Source organism: Cetorhinus maximus, chromosome 4 (assembly GCF_964194155.1).
Source record: "Cetorhinus maximus chromosome 4, sCetMax3.hap1.1, whole genome shotgun sequence".
NCBI lineage: Eukaryota > Metazoa > Chordata > Chondrichthyes > Lamniformes > Cetorhinidae > Cetorhinus > Cetorhinus maximus.
Genome location: NC_135882.1, coordinates 3,408,362 through 3,430,825, shown reverse-complemented (window position 1 = coordinate 3,430,825; position 22,464 = coordinate 3,408,362). Strand labels below are relative to the sequence as shown.

The window sequence follows — 22,464 nt, the reverse complement described above, 5'->3', positions numbered from 1 at the left end:
TTAAAACCAATGCATCAACTATCTCACTAGCCACTTTTTTAAGATCCTAGGATGAAACCCAGGGACTTGTCAACCCACAGTTCCAACAATTTGCTAAGAACCGCTCCCCTGGTGATTGTAATTTTCTTGAGTTCCTCCCTCCCTTCCAATTCCTGATTTACATATATTTCTGGGACCTTATTTGCATCATGAATAGTGAAGACTGATGCAAAATACCTGTTCAATTCATCTGCCATTTCCTTATTTTCCATTATTAGCTCCCCAGACTCACTTTCTATAGAACCAACACTCACTTTGTTAATTTTTCTTTTTTAAATATCAATAGAAACTCTTACTATTTGTCTTTATATTTCTAGCTAGCTTTCTCTTGTACTCTAATTTTCCCTCCTTATCAATGTTAGTCATTCTTTGTTGTTTTGTATATTCTGCCCTAATCTTCTGACCTGCCACCCATCTTTGTACAGTTATATGCTTTTTAAATTTACTGTCTTTAACGTTTTTAGTTAATCGCGGATAGTTGGTCCTCCCCTTGGGATTTTTCTTTCTCATTGGAATGTTTCCAATCTGTGTATTCTGAAATATCCCCTTAACGGTCTGCCAGTGCATCTCTATTGACCTAACCCTTAACCTAAATTGCCAGTTCATTTTCACTAGCTCTGCTTTCATTCCCTCATAATTGCCCTTATTTAAGTTTAAAATACTAGCTTTAGACCCACTCTTATCTCCCTTAAACTGAATGTAAAATTCAATCATATTATCACTGCTACCTAGGGCTCCTTCACCGTGAGGTCATCAATTAATCCTCCTTTGTTGCACAATATCAGGTCTACTATATATAAAAACAAAAAACTGCGGATGCTGGAAATCCAAAACAGAAACCGAAATACCTGGAAAAACTCAGCAGGTCTGCCAGCATCGGCGGAGAAGATTCTGTTGAAGGGTCATGAGGACTCGAAACGTCAACTGCGCTCTTCTCCGCCGATGCTGCCAGACCTGCTGAGTTTTTCCAGGTATTTCGGTTTCTGTTTTTGTTTCAGGTCTACTATAGCCTGCTCCCTGGTCGACTCCAGAATGTGCTGATCTAAGAAATTATCCTGAAAACAATCTAAGAATTTGTCATCTATGTTGCCTTTGCCCATCTGACTATTCTAGTCTGTATGTAGATTAAAAGCCACCACGATAATTGCCATATCTTTCTGACAAGTTCGTACTATTTCATCTTTGAAACCCCGTCCCACCATTTGGTTACAGTTAGGGGGCCTATACACCACTCCCACAAGTGACTTCTTGCCTTTATCATTTCTCATCTCTACCCAAACTATTTCTATATCCTGGTTTCCTGAACTTGGGTCATTCCTCTCTATTGTGTTAATGTTGTCTTTAATTAACAGAACCACCCCCTCCACCTTTTCCTAACTCCCTGTCCTTCCTAAAAGTCACATACCCTTCAATATTCAGGTCCCAATCTATGCCATCCTGTAGCCATGTCTCTGTAATGTCTATTAGAAAGTGCAAATAGAAATTAATAAGTACGATCAGTTTCGGATGTTATGTGCATTCAGATACAGAGCCTTAAGTTATGCCCTTTTATTATTTTTGTAACCTCTAGCCTTATCTGTTGATTTACTCCCTTCCTGTCATGGTCTGTTTATCATCTCCTATTTTAATGCCTTACCTTCTTCCCTTGTCTCTACTCTTTGGTATACCACATCTGCCCACATTTGATCCCTTTCGCCCACTATTTATTTTAAAACCCTCTCTAGTTCCCTAGTTATGGGGTTTGCAAGAACACTGGTCCCAGCAAGGTTCTGGTGTAGACCATCCCAACAATGCAGCCCCCACCTTCCCCAGTACTGGTGCCAGTGCCCCACAAACCAGAACCTGCTTCTCCCACACCAGCATTTAAGCCACGTGTTCATCCCTGATTTTATGTACCCTATGTCAATTTGTACATGGCTCAGGTAATAATCCAGAGGTTATAGCCTTTGAGGTTCTGCTTAATTTAGTGTCTAGCTCCTCATACTCTCTATGCAGAAACCCTTTCTTGTTCTACCTATGTGGTTGGTACCTACTTGGAACACAACAATTGGACCTCCCCACTCCCACTGCAAGTTCCTCTCCAGCCCTGAGCAGATGTCCCAAACCCTGGCACCGGGCAGGCAACACAGCTGCTGGGTCTCTCACTCTTTGCTGCAGAGAACAGTGTCAATCCCCCTCACTATACTGTCCCTTACTACCAATATATTCCTTTTTGAGCACCCCACTTGAATGGCTCCCTGTACCATAGTATCATGGTCAGTTTGCTTATCTACCTTGCAGCCCCCGTTCTCATCCAAACAATCTGGGAGAACTCTTAGCCTCTACAATTGTCCAATAGGTCAACACTCCTTCCCTCTGGGTCCCCTTACCTGCCTCACTCGCAGTTGCACTCTTCTGTCCCTGAGCACTGACCAAATCAGAAGACCCTATCCTAAAGGGTGTGACTGCCTCCTGGTACAAAGCATCCAGGTAACTCTCCCCCTCCCTGATGTGTTGCAGTGTCTCCAGCTCAGCCTCCACCTCAATGACCCTGAGCTGAAGTGCCTTGAGCTGCAAACGCTTACTGCAGAGATGTTTGCCCTGGATCACACTGGCATCTAGGAGCTCCCACATGCTGCAGCCTTGACATGTCACCTGTCCTGCCATCCTTAATGTGTTTTAAATAATTAATTATATTCACTTATTTATGCTGCTTTTATGTATTTTTTAAATTAACTTTGTCACCAGTTTGTATACTATTGTAAACCTTGGGACTGGAGTAGACCGTAAGCACTTGCCAGATATTCGCCAAAAGGCTAGCTTCTTTCCCTGTAGTGGAGTAAGAACCAATTCCTAAAGGGTGAGAATGATAGAAAAAGCAAGAGGAAACAAACATCACCTTTCCCCCATTCACCAAACTCTCAGGTATGCACTCAGTTCCTCAGCTGCATTCATTTGTTGTCTTGGTTTCACGATTGTGAAATGAGCAAGAATTCTCTGCTGATTTTAACCTCCTGTTTTGCCAAAATGATTAATAATTATGGGAGGGAGACAATAACTTCGATTTATTTAGCACCTTTAACACGATAAAACGTCCCAAGGTGCTTCATAGGAGAATTATTAAACAAAGTAGGACACCGAGCCGCCAGTGATGGAGCAGTTAAAACTGGGGATGCATAAGAGGCAGGAATTAGAAGAGTGCTGATATCCTAGAGGGTTGTAGGGCTGGAGGTTAGAGAGAGGGAGGGGAGAGGCGAGGCCATGGGAGAGATTTGAAGATGAGGATCAAGATGTTCCCTGACTGGAAGCCAGTGTCAATCAGTGAGCACAGAGGTGGTAGAATATGGGAATTGGCGTGAGTTAAGGTATGGGCAGCAGAGTTTTGGATGTCCACAAGTTTACTGAAGGTAGAATGGAGGAGACCAATCAGGAGTGTGTTGGAATAGTCCAGTCTAGAGGTAATGAAGACATGGATGAGGGTTTCAGCAACTGTAAATTTTGTGGTCATTGGATTAAACATTTGAGTTTGTGAAAAGGAAATATTTTATTTAGAATCAGCAAAAATAAGATTTAAAGACATCTGAGGTTTTGCCCTTAAAGTGCTGCTCAAATACAGATCACAGAATCATATGGCACAAAAGGTGGTCAAAACTAGCATTTGACAAGTACTTGAAGGCGATAGATGGTTGAGATGGCACATTTAAGATGAAAAAAGATGGGAGGAGGTTCATGTGGAGCATAAATACCAGCATGTACCAGTTGGGTTGATATCTGTTTCTCTGCCATTTTTCCTATGTAATGCGGTGTGCATCCTGCAGGTGCTGGTTCTTTGAATGAGCTATCTGTTCAGTCTTACTTCCCTGCTTTTCCCCCATAGCCCTGCAATTTTCTCCCATCCAGTTATTTATCCAATTTCCTTTTCAGAAGTCACTCTTGAATAGATAGACTAAATAAATGGTCTGGTCTGAAAGGAGTCTAGGCACCCTGACTGTCAAGTTTCCTATGAAGCATGTATCATCCATGTTGCTGCTAGTTTTGGGGACCTGTGGATTGAGTCCCCTTTGTGATCTCCCTCAATTAATTTTTGCATTTAAGATGGTAAAATTGATTCTCTTTTGGACTTCACATATGAACCTCAAAATTTTCAAACAAATTCGGCAGTGACTGATAATTTCCGATTGCTGCTGATGTTCAGTGTAAAGGTAGATCAATGGGTAAAAATTTCAGTTTGATCACTTCACTGTTTGTAGTTTAAAAAAAAAATACAGGGTTCATGCATGTTTCCATGAATTGACAAAAATTGGAGGGGAAGATTCTATGTACACTGGATTTGAAGAGTGTTCCACTTCATTCTCTTCAGCTGAAAAAGCAGAGATGGTGCTGGGAGTTGGCCCTCTTTAGAAATATTTTAAAATGATCTACAAATAGTTTTCTCACTTAAATTGCAAAGATGCAAAAAGGAGTGCTTTTAATTTCAGCAATCTTTTATACAAAATGTTAATGGGTTGAGAAAGCATACTGCAGTGACAGGCACAATTTACTCTGTGCACTGGAAAATGGTCAACCATGGCTCAGTTAGTAGCACTCTTGCCTCTTGAGTCACAAGGTCCTGGGTCAAGTACAACTCCAGGGCACAAAAATTAAGACTGAAATTCCAGTGCCATACTGAGGGGGTGCTGCACTGTTGGAGGCCTTTCAGATGAGACGTTAAACCAAAGCCCCAACTGCCTGTTTGGGTGGATGTATAAGATCCCATGGCGTTACTTCAAAGAGCAGGGGAGTTATCCCCAGTGTCCAGGCTGACATTTATCTGCTCAGTCAACATAACAAAAAACACAATTATCTAGTCACTGTCACACTGCTTGTCTATGGGAGCTTGCTGGGCACATATTGGCTACCCTGTTTCCTACATTACAACAGCGACTACACTTCAAGCACTTCATTGGCTGTAAAGTGCTTTGAGCCATCCGGTGCTCGTGAAAAGCCCTAATAACCGCAAGTCTTTTTTTTTTTCCATGCCGTTCATTCTACCATAGGTCAGATTTCTAAAAAAAAATGCATTTGGATAATGAGCAGTAGCCTTGAACAAACTAAAGTAAAATCAGTTTTTGTTTTAACTAAGTTTTGCTGAAGGAATGTGACTGCTGTCATTAATATAGAGTCTATTTACTTGCCTTTTTACCAAACTTGTTTCAGCCTGGTCTAATCGTCAATGGCAGAGTAATGTGTGATCCTCCCAAACTGCACAATGTTTCTGTCTCTGTTCTGCATTTATCAGAATATTGCACAACATTTGTTTTCAATATTAGACCCCAATGGTCAGTTTATAGATGTGTCCTTTTTATTAAAAAAGATGGCAATTTTATTATTTTCCATCTTTCGATTTAAATCTGAAAGAAGATGAAACTTGGTGCATTCTTCTTGCATTTATATTATGTCCTTTAGGCAGCGAAACATTTCCGGATGCTTCAGAGTTTGAAGCAATGACACAGGTGGCAAGTTAAAGAAGGGGAGCATTAGTAGGGGGAAACCAAAAATTGCAGTCAGGTTGTTGGGATAAGGAGGGTCCTAAATCAGAAGAGGGAGATTTGAGGGGTTGGGTGGTGCATTTCGGGAGGAATTCTTAAAAACCTGGAGATCACACGCACTGTTTTATTGACAGCAGTTTGGGGTTACAGTGAGATTGAGGGAAATGTGGAGTTCTCCTTGCAGCCAGCAGCATTGAAATGGGATTATGTAACTCAGGCTGTCCTTGACCTGTCATTGCATTTCAATGCCAAAAAGTCTGTGCTATTAGAGTGGCTGCATCATCACCTGATTTGACTTCTATGTCTCATATAAGGAACATTTTCGAGTTTGATATTGAGACCCGAGATAGTGATTTGATGGTAAAGTAATAGCTGAGAGTAGGCATTTAAAAGCAGAGTGAAACCAGCTTCATAGGCAATTAGTGGCAGTAAACTGCCCACAGCTGACCTGTGAGTAGATACTAATATGATAGTTGATATATTTGTAATTGAATACTGTACTAGTAGGATATTATGTCAAATCTTTGGCTAAACTCTTGGGTCAAACTTATACATGAACTTTTCATTTGGACACTCAGATTTTAGAAACTGTTTTCTCACTGCAACATTGTACTAGAAATAGATGCAGTAAATGCGTAATTTAAATTATAATATTGATGTTTCCCCAGTGTACAAAGTATGTGGTTTAGATAAGGTGTCTGAGCTAACATCACTTGAGTGCAGGTTCAGTACTGCGACTGCTAGATGTCAAGAAATTCATTATTGGTTTAAAAAAAAAATGAGGTCGGTTATTCAAGCTCCTTCAGTCTTCAACTGACATTGAATGGACCTAGTTCTGAACACTATAGGCTAAAATGTGATTGTTCCCATTAGCCATAGTGGCACAATTCCATTTCAATGCTGCTGGTTTGTAAAGAGAACCCTCCCACCCCACAATTCCCCCAATTTCACTGTAACCCCAAACTGCTATCAATAAAGCAGCATCTGTGGTTTCCAGGCTTTTGGAATTCAAGCTATTCTGTCAAAACATGGCAAACTGTTGTGTGTCTCAGACTGCAGATGAGGTATTTTGTTTTTGATGTTAAGGGATGGATGTTGTCTGGGACACAGCTCACCTGTACATGTTCATAAGGGGGATCTTTTATGTCCATCTAACATGGCAGATGGAGCCTCAGTGCAGCATCTCGTACGAAAGGTGGCACCTCTGACAATTGGCACTGTGTCAGTACCACACTAAAGTGTTCATCTAGGTTATGTGTTGATGCACTAGAGTGGGGCTCAAACCCACCGTGAATCAAACTTGATTGTAACCGCTGTGCCAAACTGACCATTGGTTTCACGAGTGAACTTTACTGACCACTGTGAAGTACCTGTAGACTATATCAGCACAAGGAGGAACGCTGCCAGAAATTAAGTAACAGCTTTGATTTAAGCAACTGCCTGAAATTACAGGCTTGTTTTCAGTTACTTTCAATAAATGGTCTTGGAGCACTACAAAATTGCCTTGTTGTCATGTTTGACTCCCTTCTACCCCAGCCCTAAAGTCCTCCGAGTTCACTGCGAAATGTCTCACTTCAACATGTAGAGGGCATGGGCATATAGCTGAAAATTGTCACTGGTTTGGAAATTACAATTGTAATACTCTCTGTGGAATTTAGAACATTTGCTCTGTAGTGGCAAAGTTGTTCCTCTGAGATTCTGGTTAAATTGCTGTTCAACTTCAGTGATTCATGAAATGATTTTTTAACTTTTTATGTGTGCATATATTATATTTTATATATGTTATATATGTATGTGTGAATGATATATATTTAATTATGCTCATAATTAAATATATATTTATATATGTACTTATATAATGTATATTTAATTATGTACATTATATATACTCTCTTTTATATGTTCTGTATAAATGTGTGTGTATATGTGCATATTATGTATATGCAGTAAAAAGGGATAATTGATAAACTCCTTTGAGGAGAATCTTTGCTTTTCTGTTTAAAAACTTTGCGGATTTAAATCTCCAATTTCTTACAAGAACAAAACATGAGGGGGCCCCACTTTCCTAAACTTGCTCCTGTTGATGCACGACTGAGCTTCTACAAACTTCACGTGTTTGGCTTGCATCGGCGTGAATCAAAAGCTTGCTCTGGACTATTGTGGACTAATACTGTCCTGTCAAAGCCTAGGCTTTTGAGTGGGGAAAAAAATCAATCAAAACATTTAAAGGACACGTGGATAAATGCAATCATGTTGGGAAATACATAGCTTTATCCTTGAATTAAGTTTTTTGTCTAAATAATTTTTATTAGAAATGATCAGTTAGAGGTTAAAAAAATGGCAGCTGCAAAAGAATTTGGATTAAGGTCAACATATGCACTGTGGAGTGTGGTACTGCTGTTACATTAATGTGGAAAGTACTATAAAAAGTCAGTCACCAGGCGCTTACACAACATGAAGAAAGCCATTAACCCATTGACTATGTTGACCGAGGAGTTTTGAGTGGAAAAGATGTTTTAAATGTCTATGATTGGCAAATGGCAAAACAATAACTATCCAAGGACAATCTGACTCAGCCAGTGAGGGAGAAGAAACTTTTCTCAATGTCCAATAACATTTTTTACACAAACTCTCTTTCCTTTCCTGTGAGAACAGCATGTGTTGCCCATAATATACACACAGGCTTTTATTGGGATTGTAGGGGAAACATCATAGCATATTTAGCTTAACCAGACCTAAGATGTTACACATTCTGCAGGAGCAGGACAAATTGTCACCAAAAAATGCAACTTGAATCTTTAATTACAGTACCAAGTATACTTGTTGCTGGAGCTCCAGAAAGGAAATGTTGTTTTATTCAAAAAGTAAAATCCTGCAGGCACTAGAAATTTGAAACAAAAGCAGAAAAATGCTGGAAATACTGAAGATGAGGGAAGATTGCTGCCTCTAGCAAGGGAGTTGGTAACAAAATTGAAATTAATTGGGTTAAAGAACCAGAGGCAAGATCAGATTTTGTTTTTATGGAATGAGTTGTTGTGACCTGAAACGCTCTACCTGAAAGGGTGGTGGAAGCAGATTCAGTAGTAACTTTTAAAAGGGAATAGAAAAAATACTTGGAAGAAAAAATGTGCAGGGCTTTGGGGAAAGAGCAGGGGGAGTGGGACTAATTGGATAGCTCTTTCATAGACCTGGCACGATGGGCTGATTGGCCTTCAACGCTGCATCATTCGTTCAGTGGAACAGGCAGTGAGGTCCAAAGAGAGCCGTGGAGTTGATTTTTCAGATGTGAGCCTCGAGTCTAATCAATTTTCAGAAAGGATCCACACCTGAAACATCAACTTGGGAATGTTTTGTTCTGGTTTCATATTTCTGCTCATATGAGGCAACCTGATTTTTACAAACTTGAAAGCTGTTGTGGAACAAATGAATAATTCAAAAGCTATGTTTGGTCCTGAGTCCATTTTAATAACTATGTGCTACAACATTGTGAACTTGGGTTTATTCTGTGCCCTTGATGTCGGGCCCTTTTCTCACCGTGCTTTATGCTGTATCATAAACTCCATTTTAAAGCAGCCAGTACATTATGTAAGACTGCAGTGACTTAAAAATGAAAGCTAGTGAGTAAGGGTTGTCAGAATGAAGGGTTGAGTGTAAATATTTTGGTGCCACTTATGTAAAACTTGCTGATCCTGGTTGGTGAAGATTTTTGTCATTTGAGAGAGGAAAAGAGCAGTCTGTTTGTGATGGTTAAGGCATGTTTTTGTAAAGTACTACTACTGGCAGGTTGCCAAAGGATCGGCACTGATCAAATACACATTGAGGTTGGAGCATTCCATCTACTTCTAGCTATTACATGTGAGGCGGTCTTGGAACTGTAATCTGAGCATGGCAGTCACTTGAATCTTTGGGGTACCATCAATTCTGTTCTATAATGTGAACTTGCAGAGAACAATTTTGGGTATCTGTAAGAGAAAAGCATGGTATGGCTGCGTGTAAAATGGGGGATTTTTGAAGCATCAGTGAGTGCTACTGTACAACTTATTGCTTCAAAGGAACTTTTGCAGGTTCTGCTGTCCTTAGGAGCATAGAAAATTTACAGCTCAGGATGAGGCCATTTGGCCCATCATGCCTGTTCCTGCTGAAAAAAGAGCCATCCAGCCTAGCTCCACTTTCCAGCTCTTGGTCTGCTGTCCTTAGCACCACCAGTGCATATCCAAGTTTTTTTTTAAATGCACTGAGGGTTTCTGCTTTTATTGCCCTTTGAGGAAGTGAGTTTCAGATCCCCACCACCACCTCTGGGTGAATAAATTCCCCTCAACTGTGCTCTAATTCTTCAACCAATTACTTGAAATCTCTGTCCCCTGCTTTATTGACCTCTCTGCTTAGGGAAATAGGTCCTTCATATGTATCTAGGCCCTTTAGTTTTATACACCTCAGTTAAATCTCCCCTCTGCTTCCTCCATTCCAAAGAAAAGAGCTTCAGCCTATTCAATCTTTCCTAATAGCTAAAATTCTCCATTCTGGGAAAGAGCCTTGTAATTCTCCCCTGCACCTGCTCTGCTGTGATCACACCCTTCCTATAAAGTGGTGAACAAAACTGCTCAAACTCTCCTCATGACTCAAGACTTGGGTTTTATGCCACCAAAGTTTGGGAATTTGACTGACCATGCTCCAGCAGTCATAGATTTTAATAACTTGTTAGAGCTAACTGAAATTACTTGCTTTCTAATGCTCTAAATATTTCACGATTATGAATATATTTATCACTGCTGAAAATGACCTTGCCACAAATCTCTGGTAATAGGCACACACTCTGCTTCGGTTTCTTCCCAAGCTGCTGATTTTAAGATAACTTTGTGTCAGAGAGAAAAAGTTAGACTAATTGCTAAAATATTATTCTTGGATTACTGGCTGAGAGAGGTCTGAGTTGCAAGAGGAAATTAGACCCATTTCATGCAGCTGAGTAAATTATGGAAATTGGCATGATAATGCTGTTTTTGAAGTAAATGTATTCTGTGGTCTGCATCCATAACTGACAGTGCCATGATTACACATGTTGTTCCCTAGTGTATTTATTTTTACGATTTGCCCTTATTAGCCTGTTTCTGCTACTATTTACCACATCCTTCCTCACTCGAGCCAGGGAGGAGAGACTGAAGAGAACAGCTCACAGTGCAGCTGGGTATTTGATGTGTTAGGCACTCTTCATGTGGGGTAGGGATGATTCCACCAGTCCCCTTTCTGTGGACCTTGTGCAGTTTGTAGTTTTTCACCTAGTAACCCAAGAATTGAAGCCATTTTTGCCTGTGCGTGCCAAGTTTAATGACCGTCAAGAGAACCTGGGTACATAGCCCTGTGAATTGCAGTTGGTGGTCTGTTCATCCATTTCATTACAAAAAAAATCGGCTGTTTCTTTCCATGTCTTTCCTTGTTGATGTACTTGAAGCACAAAGTCTTGTGAGCAGATTTGACTTCTCCCTTTTTCTTCCTTCTCTAGATATCTTAATGCCATTCAGACGATGTGTCCACACATCCTTCGTTACCTGACCACAGCAGTCATCACCAACAAGGATGTGCGAAAACGTAGACAAGTCCTCAAGGACTTGGTGAAGGTCATCCAGCAAGTGAGTTATGGTTCATTCATTCATCCCTCTCCCTCACTTCCCTCGCTTTATTAGTAGTTCAAAACAGTGAAGCCCTTAGTTTTCCCCTGTCCTCCTTCCCTTCCTCTGATCTTCAGGCTTTTGAAACCCAAGCTTAGCAGCACCTGATGGATAGTTTGCAACTTGCCTAACTTATTCTGTCAACCTTGGTGTTCTCCTGCACACTGTCGATTCGATTCAATTCAATAAAACCATTATTCTGAAATGTAGTTATGTGAAATCTTGGACAACAATATTAATGGCGTTCCTAATTATTGGACAGAAAGGTGCCAGAAGTAAGTGTTATTTTGCATGGCCTGTATGCAGGAACCAGCTGTTGCGCAAGCAGGATTAGCCTGGCAAAAGCATTATGGGAAACCTGCAAAGTAGTGCCAATCTGATGCCTGCCTGTGTAACCTAAAGCACTTTGTGCCGAGTCAACGTTTGAATAGTTATGTAACCGAAAGCGAAGAGATGGGTTTTAAGGAAGATCTTTAAAAGCAGGAGGGTTGTGTGTTTGCATTGGTGGAATGATTGTAGCACGTAGCCAAGATAATGCAGTGTATAACCGCCACTGGTCCAGGATATAGAGTGAGAGAACTTCGGAGGCCCTAAAAGAGAATGTTCTACGGTAGTGGGGGAATTGCCCGCTGTCATTCTAAAAAGAAAAGTCGCAGCTAATGCACAGAAGTCTTGTGGAAAAGTTTGGAATGATGGGAATATTGAGGAATCCTACGGATGTTTTGGGAGCCTTACACACAACTTGGCCAATACTTAATGAAGTATCTATTAAATATGCGCAGGTGTGTTAAACAGAAATCATAATTGCTTGGTCAGGAAATAGGTGCTATTTGATTTCTGGAGCAGCCAGTATTAGGGAAATTGTATATGTGGGGCCACATTGTGTAGTAAGATTAAAATGCAACAGATGTAACCTGAAGACTTTACAGATGAAAAATTTGCAGTTGCATTCCTTCTGTATGTCTGCCTGAAAAAATTGGAACAAAGAACAAAGTGCAGATTTCGGAATTCAAGAATTTTGTGCCTCAAGATGCCCTGCTGAGTATTGTACTTTAAGCCACATTGCCATTCTCAGCATAAATGGCTGGCATATTAGAAGAATAATATTGTTGCTCCCATCCCCAATGGAGATACTTGAATATTTTAAATTTCTGTTCAAATTGAAGATAAAAATACATCTCTAATGAGAAATTGGGGTCCTCCTTTGGGAAGGAAGGATGTAAAATCTCAGAAGACAAATTGATCTCAATGTTTCAAATGTGGAATTCCATTTTTCTCTCGTGCCTGCTTTCTGATGCTGAGCTTTTGTGGAGCCTTCGGGCAACTCCTAAGAGTGTTGTGTTAGAACAGTGCAGCAATAGGAGACCTGGATGATTTGTGCCCATCATTCTAATTTTGAGAGGAATTACCTTATTTCAATGTTTATTGCTCAGCTACTAACTACGGAGAGGAATTTCATATAATTCATGCCCCACCCAACCTGATATACACCCTGCCTCCAGTCCATTCCACCTCAACCAACCCACCTAATTCTAATTCTGTTCTTTACCCGTTAATTACCTTCCTGCTTTAGCAACCTCTGATTTGCCAATTTAAATCCGTGTCTATTAAGGAGTTATCCTAAGTATTATAGTTCCGCAATTCTAATGCTCTCTTGTTTTGAGATTATAGAAAAAGATTGGTGTTGCTGAATGCTTTGATATTTTCCTCCTAATCAGACAGTTTATGATCTGAAACCTTGCCGCCTTGGATGTGGTGTACCTGTGATCGTGTGCTAGACTTTGCAGTTACCTTATTGTGCAGGCACTGCATGTCGTGGGATGCTCAATGTTTCCAGCCCTTTCGGAAAGCAAGAAGTAACACTGACCAATGTTCACGGCTAAAACTAATGGTCTACTTATTTACAGGCTAAATTATGCTAAGGCATGGAACAATACAAGGGAGTGCAAAGCAAAAATAAAATTTGTGCATAAGGAGATCATTGCACTTTCTTATTTCTTATGCAGTTTAATAAGCAGTCAGACTTTTAGACAGAAGTATTCTGTAGGTCTGAATGATGTAAGGTTGAACATTTCACATCATCCATGGTCAACATGTCAGTAAATTAAGTCTGGTCTCCAGCCAGATATAAAGCCAATCATAGTAGTAATACATTCTTAATGGCCACAATGGTGAGGAGCACCAGTGAGCAGGTGTTCACACATGATCAAGACCTTTCATACCTACTGAAACTTTACCCATATATCATTTGATTAGCAATTAAAACATGCTTAAATGAATCTGGAATTTTCTTACCCTATTGACTCTCCATCTCCCTTTTAAAATTACATGAGGAAGTACTTCCAGTTTGGTTTGAGCTATTTCACAACTGCAGGAGCCAACATGGAGAGAAATCTTCCCATTTTGTCACAAATCTTTGTTGCGATGTGAAATGCATCTGGTATTGGTGTAGGGGATAGACTGATTTTTAGTAGCTCAGATACCCTTTCTTGTACAAGCATTCCCTGACTTTCTGTATGCAGTAGCTAGTGAAAGAAGTTAGTCGTGAAACAGAGAATTGAATGAGCAAAGAAGTGTGCATGAGAGAAATGACAACTCAACAGTGCAGACCCAATGTAAAAGCAAAATACTGCGGATGCTGGAAATCTGAAACAAAAACAAAAATACCTGGAAAAACTCAGCAGGTCCGACATGTAGACAATGTTCTGGTGAAGAGCCATACGGACTCGAAACGTTAACTGTATTCCTCACCACAGATGCTGTCGGACCTGCTGAGTTTTTCCAGGTATTTTTGTTTTAGTCCAGACCCAATGCTGCATATCGTGATGCAGCTGGTAGTGATGGTTTTCTTTAACAATGGAAGAAATTAAGAACTTTTGTGACGATTTTAAAACTTAAGCAAATGCCTAATGCTTAACTTTATCTAAAGAGGAAGGCAAAATCTTTTTAATTTGTACTCCAAAAAGGTTTATGCTAAGGAGTTCAATGGAATAGAGATTGCCAGGAGCCTACTGTATGGGAGTTGTTTCAGACACCTTTGTAAATGTCACACAGCAGAGTATTCTATCATGGAAGACTCTATTTGAAGAACAAAATGACTGAGAGGGGGTTGATCTGTTGAATCATGTCTTGTACAGTTTCATTTTGAAGAGGAAAGCTAGGGTGCAGTTTGATTACTACTTAGATTGAAGATGTTCTGGTTTTTTTCTGTCATGCAATAGTAACTGTAGAAGTAGTTGAGGGACCTGTTTGTTTGTTAGTAATGCTAGTTCCAGAACACAAGCATTTTCAATTAATTTCCTAATTTTCGGACCTGTGCCTTTGAGTCTTGGTGACATTGCTTCATTACATGCCTATCAAGCTTTATATTATGTGCAGATAGTATATCAGAAATGGCGAAAGGGTTAGAAAACAATACTGTCTGCGTTAGTCAATCTGTTCTGCAGCAACTGGAGTATTAAATTATTTGGGTAATATTACAAGAAATAATGTGTCCTCGTTACATCACCCGTGTTATTGTGCTGATCGCCTGTAACATCACACTTCTGTCCTTCACCTTCATCTGATGCAGTATTCATCAGCCGTTTGTTAGATCATTCTCTCAATATTTTCCAGTTTAAAATTTGGCTTAAACCCCATATGTTTAAAATATTGGACCAAGATGACTGTCGATTGGCATACAAGATAAGAACACATACCTGCAGTTCTATGCTGACAATGTCTGCGACCTTTATTTGCCCTCTTGTCATTTAAATTGATGCATGGTATTAATACTCATTTAATTAATCCTAAACCTTTAAATCTGGTCTTCAGGAAATACCGATGTCATGTTATTTAATGCAACTTATATAGTGACTCTTTTTTAAATTGCAACCTATTCTGTGGCCCACCTGTAGCTCAAGCTGAGAGCTGTATAAGCAAAGCAAGAGTTGACTCTCTGCCATGTGATGTTTATTATCATCTGTAGTCACTTAGTGTACTTCAACGCCCAAGTTTGTAATCAGTCCAAGAATTGTGATCGTTTTACTGGAATACTGTTTTCAAATTGCTGATGTATTTGCAGACCCAACAACAATCTCTGCATAGTTGAGATAAAAGCAAAATACTGCAGATCCTGGAAATCTGAAATAAAAACAGAAAATGCTGGAAAAACTCAGCAGGTCTGGCAGCATTGGTGGAGAAAGAAACAGGTAATGTTTTGAGTTCAGAGCTCAAGAGTCATACGGACTCGAAACGCTAACTCTTTTTCTTTCTCCACAGATGCTGCCAGACCGGCTGAGTTTTTCCAGCTTTTTCTGTTTTCATTTCTGCAGCTAAATTGGTTATGCTTGTACCTTCTGTTTTTAACCATATGAACAGGAGAGCAAGTTCACCTGGTGTCTGCAAGATATAGTACTGAACTCTACAAGTGGGATTTTCTGTTTGATCTCAGTTCTGCTCTTAGTTGAAGTCCAGTAAGCTAGATTTTGCTGCATAAGGAAGAGGGAAAATTGAGCCAAGGATCCTGTAGCTGATTGCTGTCCAGTGATGCTTGATGAAAGGTGCAGGTTTGTGGGAATAGGGTGCAGATGTGCTGCTTTCTGTGCTTCTGAAGCCTTGGGTACCCTTGCTTCCTAAGGACACACTTAAGGTTTGCCTACTTGACAGGGTTGCTGCTGCCCATGGAACCAAAGCCAAATGAGTTGCCTTCAGGAGAGAAGGTTCAGGGTTGAGTGGGGGTAGCGAGAGACGGAAGAACAATTGAGTCATTGTCAAAGTGAACATTTCTCCAGAGCAGCACGGCCTCGAGCAATTGAAGTTGAAATCTAACTAATTTTTTAGCAACCTGGGGAAATGAATTTTACCTTTCTTAATGTAAAAGTTTCAATCCTAGATCTGGCAGTTGTAAAGCATAGTCTTATAACAAGAGCGGAGTATCTTATATAACGAATTATATTTAACCTATTGTCAATTTTTTAAATGTTTTTGGTCAGTTGGAGGTGTGAAATCCATCATTAATGTTTGAGTTTCCTCAATCCGTTTTCCATCAACCACTAACTGGTACAAACTTCCCTCTTCAAATGTATTTGAATTCCAGTCCATGTGTTGCTTTGGAACCCAACTCCAATTGGTGAACCTGTTCCAACTTTGGGCATCATTGCATTTGGCATCACCCTCTAGATCAGCGCTCTGTAGAAAATGTGGCTCTGCTAGCCTGCTATTCATCCCTGAAACTTAATAGACCTGATGCAAGAACCAAACTATTTGAGGGGATATTTAATGAAGTTTGCGACAGTGCTGGTTCTAGTAGATCCCATTCCCTTTGAAAGTTGAACTATTTTCAAGTCTCGGACTGGAGTTGGTTTTTGGGCGTCACTGTTTCCACAGAAATTGAGAGCTTGCCACTGATTTTTGTTGCTGGATAAAGTGTGGTTAAGTTAAATGTTCCAAGTCTGGTTGTTCTTGGATTCACTTTTTCTAACTTCTGAGCATAGTATGGTTGACTGCAATTTATCACACCAAGATAACATTTTATATTATCCCAGACACAGTATTTTATTGGTAATTTGATCTGGCTCCAAGCTGAAAGGGGGAAAATGCAAATCTGAAATGAAAGCAAGAGTAAATTTGGAAATGAACAACAGGTCAGTCAGCACCTGTTGAGAAAAAAAAGATAGCTTATGATGTTTCACATGTGTACCCTTCATTGGACAAGCAGCTCCTCACTTCTCCAGGGTTATCAGTAATGCACCCATTCTGCTTCAGTTGGAATCGCTAAATCATTACCATGGCTGTGGGGTGTTAGGATATATGCATGACAGCAAAATACTGCAGATGCTGGAAACCTGAAATAAAAGCAGGAAATGCTGGAAAAACACAGCAAGTCTGACAGCACCTGTGGAGAGAGAAACAGCGTTAACGTTTTGAGTCCGTATTATTACTTCGGAGTAGACAGATGTTAGGATATCTTGGTTTTGATCGTTAAAAATCTAGCAGTACCACCACCCTCCTGTACACTCTCGAGTTTGGCTGTACCCTCCTGGTGCTATCCTAAGTTCCAAAAGCCTTGCCCCTGCCAACTTGAGCCCAAGCTCTCTGGACTTGGGTCAGTGGTTTATGTTCCTATAGCGGGGAGATTGTCCATTGCATATCAGGCAAACCAAAACCGTGTGAGTTTCTCAGCTCGCTTTAGAGTATCTTAAACAAGTGTGTCAGACATCTGGCCAAAAATAGATTTACTTACCATAGCTCGCGCATTTCAGCTTAGCAACAACAGTATAGATTTTGGCTCGGCTTTTTATGAAAAAACACACTCATGCAATTGTGTTCAGTAATTATTTTTGTATTGTTGCCAAAATTGAAGTGTGTAGCAACACCATTATTTTGCCAACTTAATTCAACTTTGCTCTGTTCTGGTTTTTGTTTTTATCCTGTGTCAAAAGTAAAAGATGATGTGTTACAAAAAACATATTTTCAAGTCTTAATGGAAGTTTTAAAAAGGTTTAAATTTGGTGTTTATTGATTTGGCTAGTTTCCTCGGATTATAACAACCATGCTTTTGAATATGTTTGTCCTGTTCCCTGATACGTTTTTTTTGCTTTTTACAGTGCACTTAAAAGGGAGTATTGTGCTCATAACAGATGCCTGACTTGTGGTAAAATAGGAACCATGATCTCACTCTCTGCAATGAGTATTGATGGAAATCTTATCCTTTGGTGCCTATTAAACATCCAAGTGTGTTACTTTGTGCCCGACACAATTGCTGCTATTTGTAACTATTTGAGCAGTCCAATTTTCTTTTGTCTGACTCACTTCAGTCATCTGCTGACCACCCTCGTACATGAAGGGTGGCTTTTTGGACGATGCTTCGCAATCGTTCGCGAATCGAAACTTTTGGCAGGCGGGAAAGAATGAGGAGAAAGTGGGACAAATGGGGAAAATAAATGGACCAGAATGCAGTATTTATTTTGAAGCCTTTGTTTTAGTTGACAATGTACAATGATGCATGGTAGATTTATATGAAAGTGAATATTTGTCTTACTCTTTGGCCAAGCTGATAGATTTGTTTGTTTATTCTTGACTATATCTGGGAAACTTCCAAAAAGTGAAGGGTGAGGTGTTGGAGGCATGTTTTGCAAAGACTGTCTATCTAGCGTCTTCAGTATTTCCTTGAGGCATCTACTGAGCTGCATGTGGAATACTTGGTGATAGTTTCTGGTGTGGGTGTACCTAGAGAACCAATTTATGGAAAAGGAAATTAATTTCACTGTTTAAAAACTTCTGTTTCTGACTGCATGGAGGACATGGCCCAACTGGCATTGTCAATCACATGAGCCCAAAAACTGATACATGCATGGCCTTCATCTGTAGATCAGTAACAGTGTGACAATGCCAAATTGCCCTGCTTGTGCTGGAAATTTAGGGATAATGTTGCAAATAAATAATTATTGGCTTTAGATAATAGATGGGGCATGAGGAATGTTTTGCAGTGCCAGGATGGTATTAGCTGCCATCTTTTATTCTTCTGCACTACAATTTAACTGGTGCTAGAACTTGCAATACTTTTGCAATACATTCTATACCCAAATTCTTAAGGCCATTTTCTGCAGTAGTGACCTCTTCCCAATCTGCAACGTATTTTATGCATGTTTGCTAGTTTTTTTATTCGTTCGTGGGATGTAGGCATCACTGGCTGGGCCAGCATTTATTGTCCATCCCTAATGAAGTTCAGAGGGCATTTAAGAGTCAACACTGCTGTGGACCTGGAGTTGCATGTAGGCCAGATAAGGGCATTAGTGAAGAAGATGGATTTTTATGACAAATCAACACTGGTTTCATGGTCATCATTAAACTTTTAATTCCAGATTTTTATTGAATTCAAATTTCACCATCTGCTGTAGTGGGATTCGAGCCCGGGACCCCAGAGCATTACCCTGGGTCTCTGCAATACCAGTCCAGTGACGATACCACTATGCCACCGCCTCCCCATAATTCTGGTTTATGTACTCAAAAGTACGATATGTTTGGCTTTTTGACACGGGTGGAGCCTCAGCCGTGAACAGCTTCACAGTGGGAGAGAACCGGGGAACAGGCAGCAGCACTGGAAAGAGGGACGGAGGAGGGCTAAGAACAACACTTTATTTAAGTGCTATTGCAGGATTTCTTTTGTAGTTTCTCACCACTCTTGTGTAGGACCGTGTGACCCGCAGCACCTGTTTTTCTACTCTCTAACCCACCCTCTCACTGCTGACCTCCAACGTCTGCCCCCGTCTAGAAAGGGAGGAAACAGTTTAATACAGAACAGGAATCTAAGAATCTACTGTTTTGGGACAAGTACTCTGATTCAAATTTGTTGTTTAGCCGGTGATTGCAACTTCTCCCCCCCGGTCCCGAGTAAAATCAAGCCGTGATCAGACCTGATAACTAAGCTAATGGCCTCTAACTTCCGAGCTCCCTATTGTCGGATTTGAGGGGTACCCCAAAGATGCGCTGGGGAATTCCTGTAGGAAGTTCCCAGGTAAGGGTTTGCATGGAAATTGCCCAGAAGTGCACTCTTCCTCTGGACAATTGCGCTGTGCTGGGAACCATCTGAAAATGCCATTTAAATCACAAACTTCGGATGGTTCCGCCAGGGTTATACCGATAGTTACTCAGAAAAGTTAAAATGATTAAAACCTCTTCTAACTATTGTAAAGACCCAGACCAACCGCACGGGGCTCCCTCCAGATGCCTGACCACCACCTGCAAGCCTGGCTGATAAATGTTTATCCCTTGGTCTGTTGTCTGTCTTTTGTCTGATTACACGTCCGTGCGGTGCCCTGGGCTGTTTCTCCACTTTTAAGGACAGAAGTGTCAGTTGTTGAGGATGTAAAGAAGAATCTGGTGAAGAACAACTTTATGAAGCTAGAGTCCATTAGGTAGTGAAAGAAAGGACAAATTTATTGATGGACTTGCGGAAAGTGGGCAATGTTTTCAGTGCCTTGGATGGACTGGGACAAGGAAGGGGATGCTTCAGCCAAAGGTCGGCAGATGTTTGCATCAAAGTTGAGCTCACCTGTAATTATTATGAATTTTTCTGCTCACTTGATACCCTGGAAATTGTGGAAAAACATTTGTCATTGCTACTCCGTGTCTTGGCTTCACATTGACTTGATTTCCATCGCTACAATTCTGCTGATTTCTCTTGCATGACACAGGCAATGCTAAGTTCACTTCTACACTGATGCAGATATGTGGTACAGAGAGTCTAACTGTTGAATTGCAGCTGCAGTAACTCTTGTATTCTGGCATAACTGCAGAGTTCTGCTTGAAGTCAAACTTCAGTGATACATCATTTGTGGTCCTGTAGAAGGCTGATAACCTGAATCTTCATTCTTGATGTTGTGAAGATGCCCTGTGGTATAGAGTATGTCAGATTGATGAAATCTACTGATCTACATGGCTTTGTACTCCAGGGGCAGGATAACAGACGCAGTTTTGAATTGCTTGACCTTTCTAGAGAACAGAAACTACTGATACCCTGCCTCTTTTTCTTGGGAGTATTGTGATTTGTTAGCGCCCATGTATTTAGAATGTGATTAGTAAGCAGGGAGCTGAATGTTTGTAACTGAAAAGAACTTGATACAACTGGAGAGGAGTCATTGGACAACTACACAACCCATCTTCTAAATGACGACATAAGTTGCTTTCTTTAGGGCTATTTAATACATCTGTCACAAGTGACCTAATTGGCGCTTTTGTTTCATCATTGATATCATGTTGAAACTACAGATGAAATTGAAGTTTTCCTCCTGAAATTGCAACAACACAATATTACACCGGAGAATGAAGCCATTTGGTTCATCGTGTATGTGTTGAAGGTGGCCTTGTCTCCACATAGTCACAGATGCTTAGCTTATTTTGCTGCTGCCAGTTTTTCTTTCCTCTTCTGATGACACTGGCTTCTTGGAGAGCAGAAGGCGTGCTCTGGTACACATCTAGATGACCATTACTCATACCTGAGATCAGGGAGTGATTCTCTTTACCCACACATGGTGGTGTGCTTACAACCAAATCTCAATTCTGACATCCAGACCTCTGCACTTCCACCAGGAGTAGGAGCCGAAACAATTCCCCCCTTCTCCCCAGATTAGAAAACATTTGTATTCCCCACTGCTGAACCAGTTAACTTGAAACAGTCCGATTCAAATTTTCTTTTGCGTAAATCTCAGCTACTCACTGGGCAAACCTGTAGGGGTGACAGAAGTCTACAAACGATTAGTTATGGAAAATGAGAATTCACCTACTGCGACCCCCTAACCCCCCCCCCCCGCCAAAAAATCTTTTTTTTTAAAAAAAAAGATTTTCATGATTTGACGTCATTTGTGGCAAATAAAAATGCAATTTAGAATGATCCTAAAAACAAACTGCATGCTTAGGGCTTCCTGCTCATAAACTGAAGAGTTAGGGGAGCAAAAAAATCAATTTTTGCTATTCTGTAGTTAATAGTAACTGTGCTGAACTTTCTAAAGTGTTTAGAGCTTAAAGTATTGATTATTAATATTTTAATAACCAACAATTAACTTGTTGAACTTTTACTGTATGAACAGCCAGCTAATTAATCTCAGAATGGGTTTCATGTGAACTAGAGCAATTGATTTTTCTTGTCCTTAATGGGTCTGAAAAGGAATCAGTTGTATTCAAAGATCCTTGTCCCATGCAACGTGCGTCATGCCAAGTGCAACCTTTCGACACTGTCCTTTAGTCTGGGAAATTTAGTCTAAAGTTTTCTCAGGAACCTTTAGGGTTATGACTGGTAAATCTGAGCTTCCTGGTTAATCACTTATTTTTCAAGTGTCTTCTCGTGTGAATTCATTTCTTGATTGTTGTTGCAGGAATCCTATACTTACAAGGACCCCATCACAGAATTTGTGGAATGTCTATATGTGAATTTTGATTTTGATGGTGCTCAGAAGAAGCTGCGAGAGTGTGAATCGGTGAGTTGTTTGTTCAAACACTTTTTTGCACTGTTAGTCTTTCACACATTATGCACCATTCTGAACACTGCCATGAGCACCTCAGTGTCAGCAATAATGTGCCCCATTTAAAAATTGTATCTTTCAATGATGATACAAAAGGTGTATAATTGAATTGGGTTTTGGGGGTGTTGAGGTTTAGGAAGTGCATTAACCCACCTTTAGCTTTCTTTTCTCTAACTCTCTCAAATGATTTGGCTGTTGTACCAGTGTCTGACTGACAGAGGATGCTGTTCAAGTAGGGTTGAATGGGCTGTGCCC

General features: G+C 40.4%; 1 protein-coding gene across 1 annotated transcript in view; it reads left to right on the top strand.

The window, feature by feature from the left end:
• Positions 1-22,464, top strand: part of LOC144679444 (eukaryotic translation initiation factor 3 subunit E) — a 140,920-nt gene that overhangs the window by 51,460 nt on the left and 66,996 nt on the right. Inside the window, exons 8-9 of the mRNA XM_078539827.1 lie at positions 11,044-11,170; positions 22,063-22,164. Of these exons, the coding sequence (XP_078395953.1) occupies positions 11,044-11,170; positions 22,063-22,164 (229 nt within the window). The remainder of the gene's footprint in view (positions 1-11,043; positions 11,171-22,062; positions 22,165-22,464) is intronic.